The 14,961-nt window shown below is 32.5% G+C and overlaps 1 protein-coding gene across 1 annotated transcript in view; it reads right to left on the bottom strand.

Annotated features, from left to right (window-relative positions):
• Nucleotides 1–237: 237 nt before the first annotated feature.
• LOC128171102 (neurogenic locus notch homolog protein 2-like) overlaps nt 238–14,961 on the bottom strand; it is a 35,240-nt gene continuing 20,516 nt past the window's right edge. Inside the window, exons 5-6 of the mRNA XM_052836855.1 lie at nt 13,563–13,790; nt 238–577 (exon numbers count right to left, since the gene is read on the bottom strand). Of these exons, the coding sequence (XP_052692815.1) occupies nt 363–577; nt 13,563–13,790 (443 nt within the window). The 3' untranslated portion in view covers nt 238–362. The remainder of the gene's footprint in view (nt 578–13,562; nt 13,791–14,961) is intronic.

The following is a 14,961-nucleotide window of genomic DNA, read 5'->3' as shown; positions in this document are numbered from 1 at the left end:
CTGTTCTATTAAAAAGAAAACAAAATATACCATAAATGTAATTAATTGACACCACAGCAATTAAGCAGAAAAAAAACAATACGTATCGATCAAAGTTATTTAAAATTAAGTTTAAAGGTACATTAACAAGCTTAACAGTTACATCCAATGTAAGTAGCATTATAAATAAAAAACAGAACTGTAACATTAAAAGCAAAAACATATATAGGTATAAAAAGGGCAACAACTGTAGAATTTTAACTTGAAGCGATTTGAAAAGTCACATTGAATAGGAACAGCTAATCAATTCCTCAGGATGCGAAAAAATATACATGTGTCTGAAGTCGGCAACATTTCAGCTTAGTAATCGGCTTTAATGAATTTTAGACAGAGACGCCAAACACGTCAACCTCACAAAGAGTGAGATACCCAGTTGTCTTGGAGATCTTAACGAATCTTCCTTGTGGTGACGTCGGACAGTCGATGACGACCAGCTGTGACGCGGTACCGGGACCAGCAAAGAAACCACAGGGAGTGCTGACATCAGATTCTGTCAGCCCTACAGTGACGGTAACATCCTGAAGTCGGTATGACAAATCTAAATAAAAGTCAAATAATAGGTGTAAACTAGATGCTGTTATCTTTTGTTTTGTAGGCCTAATGGTCACAAAAATATGCACAATATATTTAATTGTACCATAGCCTGGCGAGATATCTATTGTTAAAAGTGTGGGTTATATGTACATACCCCACACTTTTTTAAAACTCCGCCCACTATCTCGAGTAAAAACAACATCAACAAAGTTGTTTTTAGCGCATCCATAATACTCCACAGTAAGAGCTTCCTCCAGATCAAAATTGCCAAAACTCAACACGGATAAATGACTCGACTAATTTAGGTCGTCAAATAAATCTCATTTTTAACTCCAGACAAAACAATATCGGCAATGGCTTTGTCAAAAAGACTTAATATTCCTCTCCATATGTTCGGACAAGTAGAGAAACGTTTGTTAAATGAAATAAGGGTATCATGTTTAAAGGTTTTATAGAAAGTCAATCACGTGATAAGAAAGCGTTTGAATAGAAGACTTGTTTTGTGGACTGAGTGAATAGCGGTAGCCAATCGAATTTGAAATTACCCAATCACGGTTTCGCGACATGCATTTCTCAAATAATTTTTTTTTTGCTTTGTGATTGATTTTGTTCAAAATACACATGTTTTTTCAGCCACTTTTAAAAAACATACATTGATACATTGTATGAAATAAGATTTTAAAAAACTAATTACCTTCATCAATTTAAATTTAATTTCAATTATTTAAACATATGCATTGCCCAATTTAGGGTTCGTTCATATGAAATTGTGTTAATAAGTTTAATTCTTTGAAGCAAATATCTGTACAATAAGTCGGAAAATGAATGAATATGAAATAAAAATATAACAATGAGAAGTCGATCTATTCATTAGGGTTATGAATGTTTTCAAAAAATGAAGAATAATTAATCTTTGTTGGGGATAGAAAGTCATTTAGGAAATACACGAAGTACAATGTACATATATAAAGACAAATGCATTGACACCGTATTGATTAGACGCAAGTGCCCTCCCGATATTACTATAATAATAAGATATAATGAATAATCGTAAACTATAGTACAAGTGACTTACCCCATATAATATTGTTGATTATGTGCAGATTCGTTCCCTCGTGCCAATATGACCACGCCCATCGGGTATCTGCACATAACCAACAATATTATATAGGGTAACTACTACATATAAATATAACACAGAAAAAGCCTAACCCAAGTATTTCCCCTAAATTACACTTCCCAGAACAAGTTTTACTTTCATAATTTGCAAGATTGACTAATCCATAAAGGCTACACATTAATCAAATTATGATTATTTTGTTTATAACGTAAAAAAGAAAAAGTTGAAATTTTGTGAGATAATTCTTCAAGAAAAATGTAATAAATAAGAATGTTTAAAGTTTGACGAGATCTTGCTTTGGCGATTATAATATTGTTCCGGGTCATAATTACAATGAATGTGCCTAATATTGACAAATAAATTTTTTTGGAAGTTGACACATGTTATGCACCTTAATTGTAAGATGGGGCAGGAATAAGTATGCTAAATCATTTTCTTTAGCGGGTTATTACGATTTTTTTTCTGCAATGATGGCTTCCTTTATAACCGGCAAGAATCATCAAAAAAGTATTTTATATTATGACACATATATATTTACATCTATTTTTAACATATTAATATATTGTTTGTAAAAAGTAGGTAAAATCCACTAAAATGACTTTAATGTACATTATGTTCACCAGAACGTTAGCTAAAAGTAACAGCTATATCGTCTTCTATTGGAATTTGAGTCTGACGTCATCATGATTGTTTTTTATTACACATAAATATTTTCATCTATTTTTAACAAATTAATAAATTGTTTGTAAAAAGTAGGTAAATTCCACTAAAGTGCTGTTAATGTACATTGTGTACATCACTCGTTAGCAAAAAGTAACAGTCGTCTCCTATTGGAATTTGAGTCTCACGTCATCATGATTGTTTTGTGCAGTCCGTGGTATTACGTAGGCTGCTGTACATGTAGGTTTCGACCAATCAATGAACGGCGTGTAGATTTCAGTATTGTTGTTTCTATAGAGCTATAAATTTACCATAACGTTTCGTAAGAAGTAGAGGGAATCATACGTGATGGATGTAAATATATCATTATTGTTGTAAATGAATAGTGTTTTTATGACTATATCGTGATGACTAGGGAAAACGGTAATTGTATAGTAGACGTTTGTTACTATAAGCAGTTTAATTATTGCCCCACTATGTATTTGCCCGATAGTAATCAGTCTATCATATTCTCAGCGCTGACTTTACGTCAAGTTTCTAAGTGAAAGCTTACTTCATATTTCTCGTCTTCACTTACTTCCTGTATACTACACCAATATAAAATGGATATTTATTTCAAAGAAACAAAATGCTTGAACTGGGTTGCTTAAGCCAAGGGTTAAGGTCACGGCAAAGTTCTTTAAAAATATTAATATTTTAGATATTATATGTAATGTTTCTATGAACATCGTAGGAAACAACCTAGACGTGACGCTTTTATATTTCAATAATTTGCAAAAAATAGATAACTCACATTAATAAAACTACTTTGTAATAACAGTCTTATAACCAATAACTAATAGCATATAATTGCATTGCATTTTATAAATCAAGAGATCGAGCTAATCTGATATTATTTCCACTTTATGGATCTAACTGTATTTCAAATTGAAAAGTACCTTACCCTTTAAATTGTGGGAACCTGAATCTTTGCTGCAAACCCACCACAAATATAAAGTTCTAATTCATTATGACAATGTATTAAAATTTTAACTAAAAAATTCTAAAATTCAATCTGAACCCCTGGTTTACACTTGCTTTTGGGGTCAACTGAACGCACTGAGGTGTGAAGCAGACCCATTTTTCATCTTAATATCTTACTGCCTGTAATTCCCGCTCATTGTACATGTATATTTTGAACACACATGTACCGTCTGTTGTCTGGGGTAAACTTCTGATCGGGGTTTACATTTTGTGTCCACTATGATTTTACTTTGGGTCCACTCTAGTAAACCCGGGGTAATCCCAGAAAGTAAACCCAGGGTTTAGTTGAGGTTTACTTTCCGTTATGTTTGGTCTGATCGATACTGTAGGATGGGAATAAAGGTGCATCATTCTAACCGTATATAGTCAATTATTATAACTTGAGTATATGTTACTGATCCCCGACCACCCCCCCCCCCCCATTATAAAGAATTCTGGATATCTAACAAACTCCAACGTTTATAAAATTTTTAAAGTTAATAAACGATATTGTTTATATTTTTTTTAATGAAAAAGTGCCATTTTTACCAGTTAATAGTATTTTTAAGACCACCAAAAATATTTCAATAGATTTTTGACAATTATGGAAAAAATGAATGTTACACAGGGGATTTCGCCACATATCATTCTCATATCAAAATAATATGATTCTTATATAATTGCGCTGATATGAGATGATAAAAAAGGGCATCATATCAGAATCATACAATGGGTATCATATTTGAATCATATAATTCTGATATGAGATTTTTTTGATAAGGGCATCATATCAAAATTATATGATCGCTTATATAATGATTATATAATTCTTATATGACAATCATGTAATTTTGAAATTATATGAGAATCGTATGAATATAATATGTGTGCAAACTATGGCTTTGCAAAGCAAAATATTCCCCCTATTTGACACATGTTAAATCTCAGTAGTAATAAGATACATAGATATATGCTATCCACATATTTCACATGCAAATACGTGTAAAATAAATGTTTTCAGTCTTTAAAATCATTTGTTGATACTCCTCAACTTGCTGTTCCAACCTCTCATCAATTGGTCTTGAGAAATGTCATTGGTTTTCCTTTCCAAGCCACTTGAGTTTATCTAAAATTATAGCTAGAGAAAAAACCCCCACAACAGTTCTCAGAATTAAAATGAATTTAATTCCTGCAAATGATAACATTTATATATTTCTATTCTTCTTGTTCTTTGGTGCTTCATTAGTTTTCTGAAAAAGAAACATATGTTGACACTTAGAAATCAAGATATCAGTTTTTAAGATTTGTAAATAAGCACAATGTTATAGTACACATGTATCTTCTGTATGCGACGATGTGTCAATGTTATTCACCAGATTTGGTGACAATTTGATGCAAATAAACCATGAATTTCCTATCCTAAATTAAATGTCCAACTACAGTATCAATTTGACAAAGTAAAGTATTACCCTAAATTCATTTAGCCCTTCAAGTCTTTCCACCCACTTCTCCCTTTCTGATGTGTTAACCAAAGCACAAGACAAGTTTGAATTTTATCCTGAAATGTTAATGCAACTACATTTTAGCCATGCTTAAGACAAAGAACATCACAACTTTTAAAAAGCAAAATCATTCACGTGTTGTTAACTATTAAATGAGCTTTCAAAAGGTTTAATATCATTCTAAGGAATCTGGAAAGTTTAAATATAAGTATTAACAGTGCAGTTAAGTTTTAAATTAATTTTCATGTTATCATATGTATCATATGTATCATACTAGATTCAACACAGGACGCAATCTTTCTATGAACGTGAGGAGAATGCCAAGATCTTGAAATTATAGTCATACATCTTCAGACTACATCCAGCGAAACCTTAATACTAAGCTTGTGTATTTTAATAACCATTTGCTGAAAAATATAAAACACAAAATAAAATGATGAATATAAACAAAGTTTAAACACATTCATATTTTAAAAAAAATACTGACTTTCATACTACAATATTACTGAAGGTCTAGTAGAAATAAATGCCATGCTACTATTTTGAAGATGTAAGCAAATTGTGAATAACCTGTTTTAATTAAAATGTAATAAAATAATACTCATTTATGTGACTGACTGGTCATTTCCAACAAATGACCCAGGATGACAATATTGACCGAAGATACATGGAGGATATTGACCGAGGGCGCTAGCCCGAGGTCGATATCCTCCATGTATCTGAGGTCAATATCTGTCATCCTGGGTCATTATAAATGCATATTGACCGTGCATTGAGTCCATATTTATTATATTATATAATATCCCAAATCTATGAGTACAATGTATATCTTCTTAATGTTTACAGAGATAGTGATTTGCTGATGTTGTAAAGCACAATTTGAATGAAAATGTTTCAAAGTTTATTGAATATTACTTCCAAACCTAACAACCAGAGTTTCTTTTCATTGAGCAACAGTCCTCATATTGTAAGACAGAAATCATAATAATCAACAATAACAATAATCAATAACAATAATTGTAAATCTATCACAACATGAATAACAAATTAATAAAGAATAGATATCACATATATGTATTATTTTATCTTGGCAATGAAAAGTGACAATATTTTCAACAAAAAAACAACTTATAACAATGTGTAACAATAACAGTAATAAATTTAATAACAGTAACAACACTAAAATAAATATTCCTGAATTATTTCATTTACAGATTTCACCAATATACTTGGTCTACTGATTACTCTTAAAACTGATAGTGTGGGTGATTGTTACATTTGAAGAATTGTACATGGTTGGTAAAACGGGTACATTTGGCATGGGAATGTTTTCATAAAGATTGTCTAAACCATCATTCAAGGTTGCTTCATCATTAAAAGTCGTCAAAGTTGAAGAACAGGGCTTTGGCAGTGGTAACCCAATATCAAAGTTAGCATGGTAGCCAACGCTTGCAATGCTTTAAACTTGGAATTTGATGACACAACTCCTGAACATGCGCTTAAAGTTTCTGACATTAGACGTTTTGTACATTCCGTTGTTTGGCCCAAGTAAGTTTTCAAGGAATTTTCGGATTTGTGCCCTGTAACACTCATGATATGTCTACTCGGCACACGTGCTTCGTCTAGAATGTGGACAGTGGTTGCCCGGAGAGAATGATTGGTATAACGCCTCGATAAGGAGGCTGGCTCACTGATGACACTCATCATGTTACCCATCTTGTTGTGGCCTAACACTACATTATTGAAGTGTACGTTATCCTTTGGTACCGCACGCGGCTGCTGAAATAAAAAAGGGCACTTTGGGTTCAACCTTCGGATTAGTTTCACAAAGCTCCTGAAGGGACAGCGGTCACTATCTAAAAAACTTTTAATAATTACCAGGTTTTTTTTCAATTTTAATATAACTTTTGTCAACTTAAATATAGTATTAGAACATACCTTTTATTTCATACATTCTGCCCTCTGCTTTGCAGCTGTCATCTTGATGATTCTTTGTTTTTTCATCTCGAATTTTCTCCACATACATACATTCATACATCCCTCTCCGTCAGTACTAACAGAAAAGTCTGATCTTCGAAGAGTTTTAAGAGCATCATATATTGGAGGGTGATGGTCTATGTTAGCCTGTCCCTGCCTCTTTAACTCCATTGTCATCCCTATATTTGTTGTCAAGAAATAAATACAGTTTTAAATCCTCTAAATGTACCTCATAATCAAATATTGAAACGAGTATGCTCAATGACTAGATAATTCGGGAAATTATTATGAGCTGATAGTATTAATTAAATGAAATCGGAAGTCCTACCTTTGAAAAATTTGTTTGACTCTCGGAATAATGGACCCTTGATAATGTCAACGTCTGGTCGAATAGATTGCAAAAATCTCTGTATACCCTGACGATATGATAAGAGAGTAGTTTTTTTTGTACATCTCCCCTTTGTTATTTCGAAGTTCAACATAAAATCTCCCCAGCAGACGATCCAGTTCTTCACACGATAGGCCTTCGAATTCTGCACTGATTTGCTTAGAAAGTAAGTATTTCCGAAAAACGTTTACTGCTATCCTTGTTAATTTTTTGGTATTCTCGGCCTCAGAGTTGTTGACTATTTCATTCAAATCTTCCTCACTGAAACTCGCAAACCTGCGAGCTTTCGTATTCGACGCCATATTTGACTGAAGCGAAAGTGAAAACGAGACAGCTCGTGCGAGTCAATATTCGCTTTCAGCGGTCATTATAAAAAAATAATGACTTCGTATTGACCAATCAAATTACCGGATTTCACAAAAGTATATAATATTACATTATATACATATTTGTAAAATTTACTTATATTATCTGTCAGGTAAATTATTTTTTTAAATAAAATAAATAACAAAAATAATGTTAATGAATAGTTATACATAATTTTATGCGTGACATGTAACATAAGATAATCAGTAAGACTTTCCCTGTTGATCTTCGACAGCTGAGAGGAGGCCTACTCGTTGCTTCACATCAAGCTTTGCTCTAGATTTCGGCTACTTTCAATTTGAAAGTTTTTAGTGTTCAGAATGCGCTTGAACTTCATTAATTGACATATATTTTGATTTGGCGATTGTTTTACAAAAGTGTTGTACTATCTTAATCAAATTTAATTAGCTATAGCTGCACAGATCTGTCTCTACATTGTGGGAAATAGGCCTATAATTTAACACGTAGGTCTGAATTTTTAAATCATTTTTTTTTATTGTTACATTAAATTTTGTAACTGCATTTCATCACACGTTTATATAAACACTCCGACTCTCTCCAGAGAGGGAATATAGTAGTTTTTATAAAAAGAAATGATGAATGATTCCGATCGACGATCTACTCGAATTTTCTTGGGAAAACACAGCAACAGTTCTAAAGCACGTGCAGATTAATTCACAATCTACCGTCAGTTGATTAATATAATTGCTCGGAAATGAAAAAGAAATAAGACTGGTAAATCCTTACCTTTTTATCTGAAATCATCCTGCAGTTTCTGATCTCTTCTGCGTTCGTGACGTAAAAATATGACGTATACATGTGAACGACAAAATCGAATCCGATTCAGGTTTCATTCCGGAATTGTTTACACCTGGCTTAAGTTGATTATATAATTCGTAAAAAAATATATTTTATTATATATGCCTTTTATCAATAATGATTTTATTCATTGAACAAAAATGTAGGAAGTAATTAAGATGTATTCACCATTTACCTACATTACTTGAAAGCAATAGAAATCCACTCATTAAATATTAAATTCGCTTATAATTTCAAAAAGGTTTTCATATCAAACCAATAATAATCATGCCGCAATGAATTCGAAGGTATGTAAAATGATTTTCATACATTTCCTTTGGAAATATCTTGATGTAAATCTCAATCATGATATCATTATGATATGAATCTTATATAATTTTGATATGATTTTATTATAATTCTCATATGAAGTAGTTATCATATAATTCAAATCATATCAGAATCATATGATACGGATTATATAATTCTTGTATGAATCAATTTTGATATCATTCTTACGTGATTTCGATAAGATTCTTATATGAAAAGAACATATCAGAATCATATGTGGCGAAATTGCCTATGAAGGATTTGTTGTTGTTGTTTTTGTTTTATTTTATTTTGTAGTTTTTATTTGTGTGTGTGTGTATGTGTGTGGGGGGGGGGGGTTAACCACTTTAGTAATCCAATTTTATAACATCTAAAACCTTTGACCTGTGGTCACTTGATGTTGTGCACTTAGACAAGGCACTTTATCTACATTGTCTCCGTCAACCCAGCTGAAAATGGGTATCGGCTTACGCTGGGGGTTAACCTGCGATGGACTGGTGTCCCATCCAGGGGGAGTCAATGACTCTCATCCGCTTAGCACCACGGAAACCTGGGATAAGCACCGGCCCTATGTGCCTTCTTGGCACGGAGAAGGATTTAACTTTAACTTTAAAACCTTTTTGCCAATCTAATTAAACTTCAGAAAAATTTTTGTTGAGGGGACTAATGTCATTTTAGCTACTATTTACCCATCAGAATGAAAATTTTTCACAAGGGTTTTGTACTTCTAACCGATATCCCATTTCATAATTCAAGAGAAAATTCTAGAAGTTTTTAGTATTATTTCTTTAAAAAACGTCATTTTTTTGCTCCTGTTTGACCCTCAGGGTTAAAATAAAATTTCTACGACCTTATCACTGTCGTGTATCCGCGCCGGTAGTGACGTGTTTGGATAAAGTGAAAATGGTGGCTCCGTTTGCTTCTTGAAAAGTTTTCGTGTTATTTAAGGCATACATTGTCTACTTTTACATGAAAAAGATCGTCAGATCTATTTAAAAGTGTGTAAAATCTTTAAAGTTCTACGAAGTTTATGTTAAAATTATGTAAATAAGCAGTTTATGTCGATTAATTTTGAACAACGGAACAGGTTTGGATGACCTTGTTTTTCAAAATAGGAACGGTTTGGATACGCATCTGATACGGTTTGGATGTTAGTAATATGTGAGTGTAAACAGTTCCTTTAATTTCCCCTCGCAAAGGGGATATAGCATCGCTACTGTGCGATATACACGCCCTCATTGAAAAGCATGCTTTCAATATTATGGATATCATCATGTGATAGACATATAAAGTCACATTGTTTAAAAAAATAAAACATACACGTAAAAGACTTGTGCATTTAAGCCAACAAAACTTAATATACCGTAATTTGAATTTAAATTTTACACACGCTCCAAGTAATTTGCAATTGGCTTATAAAAATGGCATACAGAGTGCTTTACAAATATGTTAAGTCTGTTGTATAATCATTCCATCGATATTAATTTCGAAAGATTCAGCCTTACCAAAATCTTTACCGACACAAAAACACATGTGTTTACGACAGTTTCCAGTGGCGGATCCAGGAATTTGAAAACGGGGGGGGGGGGGGCAGTTAAAGGCAGGGGGTCTGGGGGCCGCCTTGAGGCCCCCAGTGGGCCCAGGGCGAAGGCCTGGGGGGGGGGGTCCAGGGGGCGAAGCCCCCGGAAGATCCTGAAATCTAGATATTTTGAAAGGCAAAATCATGTTGTCTGGAGGGCCAATTTTTACTTATTTTCCCGTCATTTTAGTCACTAGAAATGTTACCAAAATGTTATGAGACATCTAATTTTGAAGTAACAAAAGCTGCAGAAAGTTTCAATTGAGCTCTTACAAATAAGAAGTATTTATTTCATTGTATCTGGGATAAGACTTTTAACTAAATTTTGTTCATTTTGTAGGCTTTTGCAATTTTACTCAATAATATTGTTATTTGTCATAATTGTCCAGGAGAAAATTTGCATCAATGAGTTTGTCGGTCGTAAATAATTAAAATAAATAAAAACAAGAAATACTTCAAAATATTGTACACAATTATAGGTGTAATTACTAAACTATATCGAATGAAATAACACTTCTACATGAATATGCCTACAAATTATAAATCTTTGTATTTTTCATTTTACAAATTGAATTTGATATTAAAGTAAAGCATGACTTTATATGATCAGAAAAAAATCATCCACAAAAAAAAAAAAAAAATCAAACAGGGGGGGCGCACGCCCGGCGCGCCGGCGCTGGATCCGCCACTGGCTTCTATAACGTTATCGGCTTTAAACGTGAAAAAATAAAAGAGATCAGTCAAATATAAAAGAGATCAGTCAAATACAGAATTATACCAACTTTAAAAAATTTTTAAGTCTGTAAAATCAATTAATGATACAAATATTTTTTTTTCTCTATTAAAATTGAAACGATATAATGTATAGATGCACTGCACAGAACAAACCATGATAACGTGGATTTTTAATTATTGGTATCCTGATATGGGTTTCATGAAAATGAAAATATAATCACTTTTGATACAGAGTATTTAACTTATCAAATATCATACTTGTCTAATTTTTTAAATTAAAAATTGAAACGTTCCCAAACAACTTTTTAGTTTTGCAACAGCCTAACAACTGCGCTTTGGCAAATTTTTAACTATGAAATTTTTATCATTATACTTTCATGTTAAATACTAACGCGGGTTTTGTACATTTTCTGCAGTAACGCCACATTCATTTCCCGCATGGGTCACCAAAACTTCTTGATATACATTGATACATATTAATCGTTTTGATTTTCTGGTGAGAATTATGATTGAATAAATGTACATACAAAATGGCTATGTTTACTTAGGTCTCGACATCACTTGAATTTTTTGGACCAACTATTTCTACCAACAGAGTAAATATATGACTTGGCAGACACCTATGGTACTTTGTATTATATCACCGGGAGTGAAATAATTGTAGAAATTTCTTTGTCTAGCGATGTACAGGCTTGGTATTGAATGAAAACGAGGCTCACTTTCATAATATTATTACTAAGCACGCTCTCCGTTAAACGTACTTCACGATTATATCATTTCAGCATAACTAAAAAACACATCATATAGTCGCTTGCCATAAAAGTAGTAGATAGTTGTCTGTTAAGGTGTTAATATGATGTATTGCTTTTCAGGCTAAAGGTGAAAATCTTCTTTTTTTTTTCTTTTTTTTTTTTTTACATTTTATTGTGTTCCTCATGTTTCAACTCATATTTTCTTTATAATTCAAAATTAAAGAAAGTAGTCTTTTGAAATGTTAGTAAAAAAAACTTGATATAACTATATTTACATTTTTCAGTGTTTTTTTCATGTGATAACACTAAGTATCAATTTGTTCATATTCAGTCCAGTAAATTCAAATGACGTTTGCTTATTCAAATATTTAAAAGTACAATTGCTTTGAATTAAATTAATATAAGTAATAAGAAATCATTATTTCGATATTGTGTGGTGTAATTTCGTTTCGAGCTTTATTGGGTTTGACCACGCCCCGACCAAAATAATCAACTCATGATATTCGATCAAAGAATGATTCCTTATTTGTTAAATAATCAATTCTGATCAATTATATACTTAATACATTTGTATACCATTTAATCAGAGGAAAAAACATGCTTGTCTAAAGAAATGAACTTAGTCATCCAGTTTTAGTTCCCTTCGAACATGTGGAAGTATTTTGGTTTCATCACATTTATAAAAATGTCGGACAGGAAGCTGTGTAATTGAATGACCCAATATTTTTTTAAAAAGATGTATCTTCGGTTGCACACCGAAAAAATGCAAACTGCTCTCTTTAAGTCTAAAATATCAAAAATGCTATAACTTTAAATTATTCAAACCGTATCATTTGCACAATTTATATTTTAGCATCCAAACCGGAATAATTTATTGATCCAAACCGTACTACTTCTTTAGCAGGTGCATGAAGTTATTGCTATTTTTATACATGTTAATGTATTAAAAAAACATCGGTTTGATTTTATTTGGTTAATTTAATGTTTTAAATAAATTTTGGCTGCTTCAGATTTTTAATATGTGTTATATTATCTACGTAATCTAGAAATAGTTCTTGGTTTTAGCGTTAAAATGACACGTTAACGATTGATTTTTCTACAAATAAGTCGTTTTTATTAACGATGAACAAAAATAACGCACACTCTTTTCAACTGCAAAACCTTCAGAAAAATATATAAACGACTATTACGATATTCTAATTAATATTTACCTCGTTGTCGATAGAAAAAAGGACACAATACTCATTGTTTTTGCAATGGATACGCCATTTTCACGTTATCCAAACATGTCACTACCGGCGCGGATACACGACAGTGCTTATACATCAACCCGACGCCTCTAATTATATGCCAGAAGTTGATTTGGCTTATGCATAAACTAGTTAATTTATTGGAACTACATTTTTTGTAAAACAAAATAAATGTCATTTTCAGCATCTAATTGACCCCTTTGATGAAAATTTAATTTCTGAAACCTTATTGCAGATCTATAGGACACCCTAATCAAATTACAAAAGATGATTAGTCACTGTGTAAAATAAAAGAGGAATTTAGAGAGTTTCGGATAAAATAAAATAGTAATAATTTTTGGGGGCTTCATTCGATCAAATCTATGAACGAATTTAGGCAACATTTTCCTTTACATTTGCTATATAACGATTTGTAATGTTGTTGTTAGTTACGCTTACCTGTATGTAACTATCTATTCTTTTGTTAATATAAGGTATGGACATAAAAAAGCACAATCAAAACCTGCAATATTGTTACTTTTTACACTAACCTCCGTATTGATCTCTTCCTCTGTTGAGTATTCTGACAGATGTGATGTAATACACAGCCTGCAGATCCACCCTCCACCAAGGATTTGTGTCGCCATCATCTGTGTGTGCACACCACTTGTCCACGCCAAATTCTGTACCGTTGTAACCATCCACTGCATCCGCGGCGTTATAGTCAAGTAATGTTGATGACTGTTCGGCAGGTTTACCTAATGCGATATTCGGCAGAACTGTCAACGAAATTACAATAAATAACTAGAGCCGAGCTCGTTGCAAAGCAACGAGTAGGTCTTCCGTCGCAACTTCGTGTCGCGAAAGGATTGTCCATCAGTCTCATTAAAATACCTCTTTCTCCTGACACTTGTCAGAGCCTGACAGACCCTGTATTGATAAAAGGTCATCTTTACATGACAATTTCTTCTTACGAATTAGAGCTTTAGAAAATTGATTGGAACTCTTCAAATGGAGACAATAAAAATTAATTCATACCTGTTTTCTATGTAACCTCTAGATTGAGTATTGCACTACTCATTAAACAGATAAAGGCATATCTTTGCTAAGTAGGTGTTTATTTAATTTGTATGCAAATGTGGAGGTCAAGTGGGTATAGTCTGTTATTGATACAGGTCTATCAGAACCTGGCGAGTGTAAGGAGAAGGGAAATGGTTTTTAATTATACTGGATTATCAATATGATAATAGTAATTTCAAGAAATCGAAAACGAGACTCAATTTCAAAGTATTATTTTCATACCGGGCAAGTTCTTCGTTTAACTTACTTCAAGTTTAGGATAACTTTAAAAAGTACATCATTTATGTACATGTATATAATTAATTTAATTATAATAAAAGTGTGGATGTGGCGGTGGGGGAAATGACCCAAAAATCAATTTTCTAAGCGTTAACTTATGGGAAATTTTGGTTGAGAGAAAGGGGGCATTGCTCCCACTGGACCATCTAAAAGGTACTGTTAGCAAGCTCACAAATGATATCCCCGCTAAGAAAGAAGTCATTACTCACGTATTTCTCTATTAGAGAATAATGGATGGTTCGTTTTCATTAATAAGTGAGTCAGACAAGGCAGGGTATATTTACAGGTCACAAGTAATCTTTATGACAAACTCTAGCTTTTACTCATTTCCATTAATACAAGATATGACACATGTTTAATATGACTTTGAACTTGCGCAACTGACCCTGGGTCAAGTTCATGACACATCATCGGTCATCAGGAATCTTTACATGAAATAGAAACTCCCAATGTTTCTCCTTAAATGACTTAGGAACAAATCATTACACACCCTCAGGTCATAAGCAATCTTTGTGTGAAGTAAGAAATTCCAAAGTGGACCGGAAACAAATTTTGCACTTTTCCTGCCAGTGACCTTTACTTTGTCCAAAT

This window comes from Crassostrea angulata, chromosome 2 (assembly GCF_025612915.1).
Source record: "Crassostrea angulata isolate pt1a10 chromosome 2, ASM2561291v2, whole genome shotgun sequence".
NCBI classification, from domain to species: Eukaryota; Metazoa; Mollusca; class Bivalvia; order Ostreida; family Ostreidae; genus Magallana; species Magallana angulata.
Note: the sequence above shows the minus strand (reverse complement) of the source record. Positions and strands in the feature narration are given on the sequence as shown.